We start from the raw sequence: 12,927 nt of genomic DNA on the forward strand, positions 1-12,927 counted from the left end.
TAGACATTTCGGACAATTTCATGCTCCCAACTTTGTGGGAACAGTTTGAGGATGGCCCCTTCCTGTTCCAACATGACTGCGCACCAGTGCACAAAGCGAGGTCCATAAAGACTTGTGGAAAGCCTTCCCAGAAGAGTTGAAGCTGTTATAGCTGCAAAGGGTGGGCCAACTCCATATTAAACCCTACGGATTAAGAATGTTCATTAAAGTTCATGTGCATGTAAAGGCAGATGTCCCAAATTTTTTGGCAATATAGTGTATGTGCTTAATATTGAAAGAAACAACAAGAGACCAAATCAAGTAAAGGGTTGATTCATGTAATTTCCCACATTTCTGAACTCCAGGTGATTCACTGGAACTCTCCAAAGAAACTGCGTGTTAAGAACAAACACGTGGAGTTCTTCAGGAATCTCTATCTGACGTTCCTGGAGTATGATGGGAATCTGCTGAGGCGCGAGCTCTTTGGCTGTCCCAGTGAAACAGACCACAACTCAGAGAATGTGAGTTTTATCACTGTGCTTCATGTTGGCAACTTCAACTGCAACTTTTAAAGTTGTAAAGGTCTGCAATGATTTCTTTGTTCAGGCAGCATGAAAGAATAACACTTGTTTTCCTAATATTCCTGCAGCTCCAAAAGACCCTATCCGAGCTGGATGAAGATGACCCATGTTACGAGTTTCGTCGGGAGCGCTTTACTGTGCACCGCACACACGTCTATTTCCTGCACTATGAGTATGAACCAACCTTAGATAACACGGACGTGACGCTGGTGGCCCAGCTTTCTATGGACAGGTAAGAAATCATAGGCCCACTTACAACACCTCCTCACCAACGGATGTTTAATACATCATGCCAATATAAGGCACATTAAATCAAATTGATCAAAACTTGATCAATGGATGATGCCATTTAACCCTCTATGATATGCATTATGTTCTAGCCATGAAACCACAATGGAAAATGGTCAAATTTCTATAAAATTATGATTTTATTTTCTATTTAATTGCACAATTCTTTTTGAAATTGATAGATTTATATACTTGGAACTCATGCAAACCAAAAATAAGTAGATCCCTATCATTTAATCCCTATCATTTGGCTAACTCATCCTCACTCTCATCACATAGGGCAATAGGAAGAGTGAAGAGTTAGCTCTTTCCACTAAAATATTGCTGTATTCATTTTCTGAAAAGATAGAAAGAAGAAAAGTTATTTATGCATAAATACAACTATACTACAACAAACACTTCAAATAAATAATTAACTGCAATCATATTGTTGATGATAAATTAGTTACACTGAACAAAATTAAATGAGTTACACTGAACAATATATATCTACACTGAACAAAATTATAAATGCAACACTTCTGTTTTTGCCCCCATTTTTCATGAACGGAACTCAAATATCTAACTTTTTCTATGTACACAAAAGGCCTATTTCTCTCAAATATTGTTCACAAATCTGTCTAAATCTGTGTTAGTGAGCACTTCTCCTTTGCCGAGATAATCCATCCACCTCACAGGTGTGGCATATCAAGATGCTGATTAGACAGCATGATTATGGCACAGGTGTGCCTTAAGCCTGGTTCACACGGGACGATTTTAAAATTGTCGGCCGATTTTCCAAACCTGAGAGACCCCACACACGGCGATAAAAAATCACGGGTCTAACAGTTTTGGTCGTACAGTGTGTGGTGCGCAGCCACACGGCAAAATCAACACATCACACACGAACCGATTTGACTCCCGAGCATTCCCAGGTCAGACGGGAAATCTCGCGAAATCCCTCGAGATCAAACGTGACTTCAGAATAAACAATCATGGCGGACGAAGAGGATGCAGTGGCGATAGTTTGTAGTTTGTTTTTAACCGGAAAAAAAACGTTATTGGTTATATAAACGAGTTGGTCCTCCATCTCCGACGTCCACCGGACTTTCTGGTGCGCCATGCCGCCGGCTGTTTTGATTTTGTTTCCCAGTGCTTCCTCGCCGCCTCGTCACCTCGCTTTCTGATTGGCTACACGCCACAGTCCACAGGCTGCGTGCTCGTTTGTCCCCGGGGGACACCACACACAAGGAGAAATCGGGCCAAAAAAATCCAACATGTTGGATATCCCCAATTTGAGATCGGAGCGGTCCCGACGTCCTTCCGAGCAGACGAGAGCAGTCTTAACACACCACACACGGCAGGAATATCTGATCAGATTATTTTACGATAATCGGAGCATCCTTAAGATTGTTGGAAGGGGTGAATCGGGGGTAAAATCGGCCTAATTATTCTGCCGTGTGAACCAGAAAACTGACTGGTTTTCGGTTTTTGCTCACCACCAAAAAGCAATTTTAACATGCTATAAAAAAATAAATGTGGGGTATTTTGAGCTAAAACTTCACATACACACTCTGGAGACATCAGAGACTAATTTTACATCTTGTGAAAAGGGCATTATAGGACCCCTTTAATGGTGTAAATGAACACTGAAATGATTTTCCTGCTAATTGAACCGCACTGTATCCTATATTCTACTCATGATCGTATGCAATGGCATTCACGCTTTGGCCTGAACTCAATTAAAATGATTTGCCTTGTCATCATTCATCATCCTGATGACATTAACTAGCAAACTGCTTCTGGAAAGAACCGCATTGGAATGTTTTGAGTCAAAGCTTCACGGCTTTTGTGATCAGTGTAATGAGGGATGGCTCTGTTTAGTCAGGCATGTTCGGGCTTCTTCAGACAACTCATCAGTCAGTACCAGTGGCGGGGGTTATCGTTCTTGTCAACAGTGACGGATGCAATCCGCTGTCATCTTGGAGGGAATGACCTCTATGACGGCCAAGTATAGCACTCAAGAGCAATAAGGTTGTCAGAGTAGATGCCACATCTAGTTCGACTTGAATGAAAGTGAAGTTTTGAGGGATAGAAGTACAGTCCGTTCAGTACGTCATGCTGTTTGTGTATACTTAGGTGTTTATCATTCAACCATTGATATATTGAAAATGTTTTTTTGGTGTTTAAAATGGAATTTTTACACAATGCACTTTCTTTGTTACTAATCAGTAAGCAGTGTCTTTTAGTGTCTATATATATCTTCTTGTACAGATTAAAATATTCAGGGTTCCCATAGTCTCTGAAATGTCAGAGTATATTTAGGTCTGTAAAATCTATAGTGATTTATAATTTTGTTTCTTGTTATGCTCGGATATAAAGTAGTTATTTGACTAGAAATTAATAAAAATGTGATTGCTCTGTAAAAGTAATTAGTAGTGTAATTATTAGTAGATCAGGATATTTGAGATCACCAATATTTATTTTTAAAGTGCCTCGTGCCACACTTTTTCAAGTTAACATGCTGCATTAAAATGTACCACACTCTAACATTTCTGAGAATTTATATTTTGTGAAATAATACAATTAAAAACAGATTTGATTGTTTTTTTTGTTTTTTAACCATCAAAGATCATTGTGATATACTGTGTGAACATCATGAGATCACACACATCAGTAATACACTCAAAAAATAAGATAAATATATTCAGTACAAGCTCTAAAACTGCTCCATTTAGAAATCATTATTATCAGTGGTTTGTTTCCCGTCTTGGCATTTTACTGTAATGCAAACCACTAATTATTAACCCTATAAAGCCTATAAATTATCAACATGATCAAAAAAAAAAAAAGTGCACAATTTGCTACATGCTTTCTCTTGTCTAATTGATAGTTTAAAATGGTTTATATTTAGTAGTTTTTTTTTTTTTTTGCAAGTAAAAGGCCTTTTAGTATAATTCTAAAAGCATCCCCCTTCAGTTTTTTTTTTTACTAATTAATCTAACTAGCTAATTTAATCATTTGATCTTGATTTGCTGATTTTTATAAAGTAAATGTAAGAATAACTTTTATATTGTTAGTAATATTTTAAGATGAACGCTGTACTGAACTGTACTGTACTAGAAAAATCATGTTAAAATTTGAGTATTGGGCTATTGAGGAACATTTGTTTGCTCATCTCTTAATCACCATTGTATAGAGTGGTGCAGGTTTGACATTCCTTTGTAGGCCAAAACACGAAAGCGAGTTGCATTTTAGCACTTCTGGTTCCATCGTCCTGAAGTCGATGGGTTTTTTGAATGTGTTTTTTTGTTAAATGGCTGAAATAAGGTCTGTGTTGAACAGAAGCTCAAGACACTTTCACGTTTTATTCTACAATATAAAATACATCAGTATTACCCCACTCGTGCTTTTTTTAAGCTGTAACGTCTTGAAAAATGCAGTTGCTAACAAGAGGATAAATGGGACTACAGAGACTGTTGAGATTAAACGTCATCACACCGAACAAGTAAACTTTAGTCCCCTTTTACATCCTCATTATGCTTATAATTGTGCTCTTATAAACTATTCTAGCTCCAACGTTCTGGGAAAATGTTTTTAGATAAAAACTGAAAGAGTTGTCGGAATATTAGTGATGGTGACGTTGAAGTCGTGGGACCGTGGTGTAGTTCGTTTATAGCCTTTAGTTTATATAGTTTACTTTAGCCTTTAGTTTATAGCTCGTTTATCTTTAGCTTTTTACTTCCAGCGACTGCATTTAGGCTTCAAAATTCATAGAAGTTGTGTTTATCTGTGCTAATTATTTTGATGCAAGTATAAACTGTTGTTGATCACAGAGCTTGTTTTTAGTGATAATCCAGTGTGATAATCCAGTGTGATGCTAACTGCCGGTTGGCCTACAAAGTGACGTCATACCTGCACCATTCAATTGCATTTCATTGTTTTGCCACGGAATAAAAAAAAAAATGTAATCCCACAATTCACATTTTTTTTCCTCTGAATTGATGTAGACTGACAATTGTGAGTAATGAAGTCCGAATTGGAAGATATACAATTGTGATTTCAAGAACAAAGTCAGATTTTTTTTTTTTTTTTTTTTTTTTTGCGACTAACAGACTAATTAAAATTTGGTTGACTAAACCTCTTCTGGTCAATTAAGGTTTAGTCCAGTGTATCCTTTTTCAAACTCTTCCTAATCAAACATACCTGATTCAACTCATCAGCTCCTTAGTAGAGACTCTGGTAGAATCCAAAATGTGCACTGTTGGTCTGCCGCCAGGAACAGGGTTGGAAAATTGTGCTGCAGTTCTATGGATGTTTTGCCCTCCAGCTCTCCATGCCAGTCACCGAAAACTGAATCGAGATCTGTGGCCGTTCAATCGGTGCCCCATTTAAATTATTTTATTCAATCTTGTCATTACAAACGTCTGGAAAGAAAACCATGGAAATGAATTGGTCAGAAGGGGTGGGAACCTTGTCTTTGCTTCCACTGAAGCACATTATGCTTTTTGAATCATTATTCAATCAAGCTGGGGAAAATTTCTATTTAAATAAAATAAAAGAAATGGTCTCGGACCCACTGAATCAGATTGTATGTTGATTATTTTTTGCTCAGTTACTCGAGTGTTTCTTTGTTCCAGGCTGCAGATGCTAGAGGCCATCTGTAAACACTGGGAAGGGCCCATCAGTCTGGCCCTCTACCTCTCCGATGCCGAAGCCCAGCAGTTTCTGCGATACGCTCAGGGCTCGGAGGTTCTGATGAGCAGGAGCAACGTGGGATACCACATAGTCTATAAAGAAGGCCAGTTCTACCCTGTTAACCTGCTGCGTAATGTTGCTTTGGGGCAGGTCAACACACCCTACATGTTCCTGTCGGATATTGACTTCTTGCCCATGTATGGACTCTATGAGTATCTCAGGTAAGACAAAACCTAAATATGGAATGGTAAAACAACATTGGTCCATTTTGGTTTGGTCTCATCTCAACTGTTGACCACAAACCTAAATCTGTGGTTACAGATTGTTATTACTTATCATTAAAAACTCTAAAACTAAGCCCATGTGCTACTTTATTTAACCCTGTAACAGTATATTTTAAATTCATATACTTATATTTTGAGTAGGAAACTGTGTAAATGGAACCTTTTCAAAGACTGTGTTTCCACAGTTATCAACATCACAAATCTAATAAAGTTTTAAATATATATATATATATATATATATATATATATATATATATATATATATATATATATATATATATATATATATATATATATATATAAGGGCTGTCCCCGACTATGGATTTTCATAGTCGAATCAGAATCGTCATGTCTTGCCTATAGTCGACTAATAGTCGAATCATGTGTATGGGGCTTTAACGTTTCAAAGCCGCGATGTACAGAAAATCACACAAAGATATAGAAGAAAATGTATAAAAACATTTTTGATCAATAAAACTAAGAAATAACAAATAACTCCAGAAAGGCCACACTGCAGATTTGCATTTCACATGCAAATCAAATTAAATCGGCTAAATTAGAGCAGGCCAGCCTACAGCACAACATCGATGCACCGAAAAAATAAACAATTAATTTACTAAATTAAATTAGAACAGAATATACCTTTCTAATAAATAAAAATACAAAACGAAATATATCAGAATCACAGGATGAGTATAGCAAATGTGTGCAAAATGCCTAAAGTGCAGGGGAACATATATTCAAAACACAAGCCACAAATAGTTAGATTAGATAACCCTGACAGATTAATAAATAAAATAAAAATAAAGAAATTATTAAAATAACGATAGTAGCCAGAATTTTCAACTTTGTCTTTTTAACTGCAGAAACAACAATAAATGCTAAACTGGAGAGGCAGTCTTTTTAGCTAAAAATGTTCACAGCATCCAAAAATAAAATTAGAACCGGCTGAAAAGTTTTGAAATCACTTGTACCTGATCGAGAGAACAAATCCTGAAAGTCTTTCACTCTGTCTGTCCGTTGGAGTCTTTTCAAATTGTGCGCGCGGATAAAATACATTCTAACGTGAAACCCAGTCTATGCGTGAAACATGTTAACGTTGGCCGGCAGAAGTGCGATCATGGTTTTCCTGATGCTAAATCCAGCCTTGGAGAATATCCTTTCTAATCATGTACATCCACACTTTAGATTTTCTTATCCCAGACATTGTTAAAGATTTAAATCCTTGCCGCCAAGACGCTCCTCTGTCGGTCACGGATTGAAAGTGAAACTTAAATCTGTCACGGGGTGTTTGGATTTATTCACGTACGTTAAAAAATATTTATTAAAAGCTTCTTTCTTTGCACATTTTTATATAGGCCTACAGCATTATCATAATAGGCTGAATATTAACGTATTGACATAAAAGCTAGTTCTATGTGAAATCAGACATTGAGCGCCCTCATATAGCCAAAGTGGCATGATCCTCGTTTCAATACACCACTGCGAAGATTCGACCGTGAGATCGGTAGTCGAATCAGGCTCCTCCTATCGAAGCATCGAATCTTCGACTATTCGGGGTCACCCCTAATATATATAATTATTTTTATTTTTTTTTTATTTATTTTTTATGTAATACATTTATAATGCTATACTTTGTGTTATATTACCTTGTCAGTAAATGACAAAAACGAATTAACACTGCTGTGAGGGTGTTTCTAACAGCTGAGGGAGCGATGGCAAATTTGACATCTGTAATCAATTAAAAAAAAAAAAAAAAAAAGTAAGTTGTGGAAATGCAGATTTTTTACTTTTGCTTTTAGATTAAATGCAAATGCAACAATTATATTTGATGTCGTCTCCCGTTCATCGCTATAGAAGTTTACACAACTATGATGACTGCTTCTGAGAACCCCGGAAATGTGAAAAGTAGGGATGTCCCGAGCCGATCTCAAGGATCTGTATTGGGACCGATTACGTTTTTTTTTATACTACGGGGCTGTTGAATGCTTGAATCTGATTGGTTTACAAACGTTCTAAGATGTGCAATTATTTTCAGGGAAACGCACGGCTAAAGTAGTTCCAAGCAGGTCTTGACCGCATTACAGTTCCATATCACTTCGCGTAGTTAACTGTAATAGATACAGACGGTTGGTCTGGGAACGCCCCGGGAACGCCCCGTCACGTGATGTGAATTTAGCCCGTGGGGGAAAACATTGCCTTGGCGCTCATTGAAATACACGGGGCAATATGCCGAAGAGTTGCTGTGTCGTTTTCTGTACCGCCAATAAACAAACAAATTATGAATTGATGTTCTACATCATTCCTAATAAACACACAGAACCGGAAATGAGGACAATTTTTTAATATTACTGTGTGAGTAGATCCCTGTGTGATATAGTAGTGGGTGTTAAACTCGTATTAGGCAGTGGTGGGCTAGTTTTGTCTACATCCCTTACGAAAAAGAACTATAGTAATCCTATAAGATTTCTATAGTAGTGTATACTTATGTGATGTTCTGTAATACCTCTATAGTACTTCTATAGTATGTCCCAAAATGCTATAGTATTCCTATAGGATTACTATAATATTTTGTCCCAAAATACTACAAGATTCCTATAGTTGTTTTTCATAAGGGATGTCTCATTCACATTAGCGTTATCAGCTGAAGGCTCATGACGCGAGCCGTGAACCTATGGAGTAGACTGCAGTCTGTAAGTTACTAGAGGACTTTATAACTTCTTAAGTGATCACCGTTTTACAAAAGGATTAATAGTTTGGAGTGAAGCATACGTACAATTGGTAAGTGACAAGGTTTTATGGAGTTATAGTATGCAGCATAAGTTGATTGAGTTATAGGCTACTGTTACCGCTACAGCTGCCGCGATGTCTTGGAGATTCAACCAGATCACAAAATATGTCTGGAAACGACACCTCCGGCCATTTGGTTGGGTCATTGACCCAGTTTTTAATTAAATAAGGGCTATCATAACCTATTGCAGTTAATTTTACAATGTACCGTTGCCGGTCGGCAGGCGTCAATGACTCGCAATATCACATTTTTGTCATTCAAATACACACGATGCTCGCAGTGTTTTCCCCCACGCCGACTCCACCCTCGCCACGCCCCCAACTATGACTAGATGCCGACTGTATAACGGAAAATAGAATACAATTCATAACAAGAAGAAAATGACAGATGATTAAGCTTGATCTGCCATTTTTGATTTCTAACTTCACAATCAATGGAAACGTGCAGTTTAATTTTAATAAATAAATTATATAGTATATAGTTCTATCTATAATCAAAAGAAAATTAAACTGAATATATAAATAAATTGATAGTCGTGTTGCACAGGTTTTCGTTATCATTGCAGATAATGTAACAAATAAATGAAGGCCTTGTTAAAATGGCTTTTTGTTTCATTTATTAGGCTAGCCTACTGTCAATAATTTACCTCTCGCCGCCCCTCCCCCAAAACGGCCATTGTCCAATCACACATCATAGCAACTGTTACTATGTGAGCAGGTCCGACAAACATTCTCCAAGCAAGATGGTGAAGCGGTGCGCCCACGGCGTTTGTAAATATGTGGAATAAGGGCTGCCTCCGACAAAAAAACATTTTCTAGTCGACTTATTCATTTAAGCCATTAGTGGACAAATCGCCCCTTTATATTAATTGAATTACTTAAATACAGGATAATGAGCGTTTACGTATAGCCGCACTCAAACGCACGACCGCACGCATAAGCTTGCCGCAAAGAACCGGTAAAAGTAATTTGGGGTCAGTAAGATTTTTTAAAGAAATTAAGAAAAGTAATAGGCAAGGATGCATTCAATTGATCAAAAGTGACAGTATAGACATTTATAACGTTAGAAAAGCTTTCTATTTCAGAAAACTCTGAAACTTTCTATTCATCAAAGAATCCTGAATAAAAAAAATACAAAATAAAAAAAACAGTTTTCTACATTGATAACAATCAGAAAGATTTATTGAGCAGTAAATCCGCGTATTATTCCCTCGGTAGGTTGCACGTCGTTTTCTTGCGTGGGTGGATGTTGGAATCAATAATCACGTTGTTTGCATTCGCCTAAACTGATTTGCCGAAATCAAAATGCTGACATTGAAAGTCCCGCTCGGAGCGGTAAATCAAACAATGATTTGTCCCTAAATAATGATATATTATATATTATTATTATTATTGATAGGATGATAACAGGTGTCGTGATCTGCTACTGTATCAGTCAGTGGTTAGATCAGCTTTGCAGTAAAAAAAAAAAAACAGGACAAGGGAGATATAAATTATGCATTATTAATTATGACAAATGAATTATGCCCAAAATACGGGACATTTGGCAACCCTAACGTTAGTTTTTTCCCTTCCCCAAGAACAAAGCACATAACGTTAGCAGGGCTGAACTGGAACAAAAAATAAAAATCTAATTTGCTAATAAAAATGAGCAAAATATAGCTAACAGCTCAGATAACTGCGATTGTCTGCAACAAATCGGAGAAAATCAAGACAGAAGAAGAGGTCTACGATGCCTACGGATGCTGGTTGATCACAAACTTTCAAGATGCCGTCTGCAAGTGTGTTTATGAGATTTTTTTGCGATTGTCATGGGGTTTCTCAGATTTCGCTTGAGACCGGTAAGCCTCGATAGTAGTCGTGTCTCCTTCATTGCGTATTTTTATATTTTGAATATATCCTTCCTCTGCATACTGTAACCACCTTTGCCTCGATCTGGAGGATATCGTGGAGGTATTGCTCCAAAAAAAGGTTACTGACACGCACGGGTATACCTCTTCCCGTCATGGCAATCTGTCGCGCTGGTCGTGTTTGACCATTTGTTTGTCGGACGTAGCAACAGTAACTAAGGGGGGCGGGGCTCGCCGAAAGGCTAATAGAAATAAAATAATTAACGTAATAATTAAAACAAATTAATTAATTGATAAATTAAATAATATTGATTCCACACGTACTAGATGTGGGTTGGATCTGGGCCTAAACTATGTTTTGTCTGGGTGACGTGTGTACCAATATGGTCTGTTCTAGCATCTCGCACACACGTTCAAGCCTTCGGCATATTTGATGCACACTTTTGCAATGAATCACTCGAAAGTTTACCTATCAGACTGAGACATCGTTTCCATAACACATTGATATGGGTTACTCAGGTAATTGTTATAATTACTACGTAGTGATAGATGGCCCTTTTAGATTTCAGCTCCGGATCCGGTAACTTTAATGTACCGGAGTATCGGATTGGGACTCGGTATCAGCAGATACTCGAAATTCAATTCCTCGAATCGGATTGGGGGCACAAAAAACTTGATCAAGACATCCCTAGGGAAAAGGGTCCATTCTGGTACTGTCACTCCGTTTTGGTGTGCTATGCAATAATGCATTATAATAAAACACAAAAAAAAACTAAAAACATGACAGTGTTCTTTTAAAATGTTTTGCCAACCCTGATACTCTCAAAATGTTTCGGGGTTATTTGGCAAGTGCAAGCAGGTATTGATACTTTTGTATCACCACATTATATACTGTCAACATTCTTGCACTTCTTTATAAAAAATCTGTGTTGAACATTTGTTAAGAAATACTGATAAAGACTGTTAGAGAAATTTGCCTTAGAAAACCATGAGCTCATAAACATTTTTGATGTCACTGTTAAAATATGATGTAAGAAAAAAAATACAAGGGAAGAAAAGTCATAGCATAACAGGGGTGAAACTTTTGGGAGAAAGAGAAAAAATCTGGTGTGCTTGTTTGCTTAAAAAAAAGCCAAGTAAGATACTAGATAAATACCAATGTAACTAATAAAAGCTGAAAGCAAAACTCATTTTGCTCTGAAAATATGAAATACAAGAGTGCCATGTACAATTTCCATTTCCATTTAAATCATGTTTTCCATTTTTGGTGTCAGCAAAATGTTCTCAGGTTGTGAATGTGATTTGTACAAGTGATCTGTTCCACAAGTAATCCATCTTGTTTCTGTTTTAGGAAATCAGTTGTTCAGCTTGATATGGCAAACACTAAAAAGGCTCTTGTGGTTCCGGCGTTTGAAACACTGCGCTATCGGCTGTCCTTTCCCAAATCTAAAGCAGAGCTCTTGTCACAGCTCGATATGGGCACTCTGTTCACATTCAGGTAAAAACAATACTTTAAAAAAATAAAAATTCTCCAAAATTTTCTAAATTTATGGCAGATGATATTTTCTTAGATTTGTGACTTAATCTTTCATGATTCTTTTGAATCTATTCATTTCAGTTAATCGATTTAACCAACCTATCACAAACTTATCTGAATATTATATATTTAGTTATATTTATTATTGTTATTTTTTGTGTTTTTGCACTTTCTTGACCTTTTTTACGATGGCTTAATAAAAATGAATAATCATTTACTTGTCCACAGATATCATGTCTGGACAAAGGGTCATGCTCCCACAGACTTTGCCAAATGGAGAACCGCTACAACACCGTACCGAGTTCAGTGGGAGGCCGACTTTGAGCCGTATGTGATGGTCAGACGAGAAAGCCCCGAGTACGACCGGCGCTTTGTGGGGTTTGGGTGGAATAAAGTAGCTCACATCATGGAGCTGGACGCTCAGGTAACACTTGTATGCATTAATACTATTTAAATTTCATTAAAAAGCTTTTTTGGATTTCATAATAGTCTCTGACTAGATGGATGATGTGACCGATTAGTAATTTTTTTTAAATAGCAGAACCCATTATTTTAAAGGATTAGTTCACTTCAAAATTAAAATTTCCTGATAATTTACTCACCCGCACGTCATCCAAGATGTTCATGTCTTTCTTTCTTCAGTCGAAAAGAAATTAAGGTTTTTGAGGAAAACATTCCAGGATTTTTCTCCATATAGTGGACTTCAACGTGAATCAATGGATTAAAGGTCCAAATTGCAGTTTCAATGCAGCTTCAAAGACTCACGATCCCAGCCGAGGAGTAAGGGTCTTATCTAGACAAACCATCAGTCATTTTCTAAAAAAACTTTTTAACCACAAATGATCGTCTTGCACTAGCACTGCAATGCACCGCGCATTATGTTGTGTACTGTCTAACCGTAATCACATAGGAAAGGTGTCTAAAGGCCCGTACACACCGGG

At 37.1% G+C, this 12,927-nt stretch overlaps 1 protein-coding gene across 1 annotated transcript in view; it reads left to right on the top strand.

The window, feature by feature from the left end:
* The window catches only part of large1 (LARGE xylosyl- and glucuronyltransferase 1), a 64,107-nt gene that overhangs the window by 46,612 nt on the left and 4,568 nt on the right, over positions 1-12,927 (top strand). Inside the window, exons 10-14 of the mRNA XM_082167395.1 lie at positions 345-500; positions 629-792; positions 5,468-5,746; positions 11,801-11,947; positions 12,215-12,410. Coding sequence (XP_082023521.1) covers positions 345-500; positions 629-792; positions 5,468-5,746; positions 11,801-11,947; positions 12,215-12,410 — 942 coding nt within the window. The remainder of the gene's footprint in view (positions 1-344; positions 501-628; positions 793-5,467; positions 5,747-11,800; positions 11,948-12,214; positions 12,411-12,927) is intronic.

Source organism: Leuciscus leuciscus, assembly GCF_965113295.1.
Source record: "Leuciscus leuciscus genome assembly, chromosome: 4".
In the NCBI taxonomy this organism is placed as follows: Eukaryota; Metazoa; Chordata; class Actinopteri; order Cypriniformes; family Leuciscidae; genus Leuciscus; species Leuciscus leuciscus.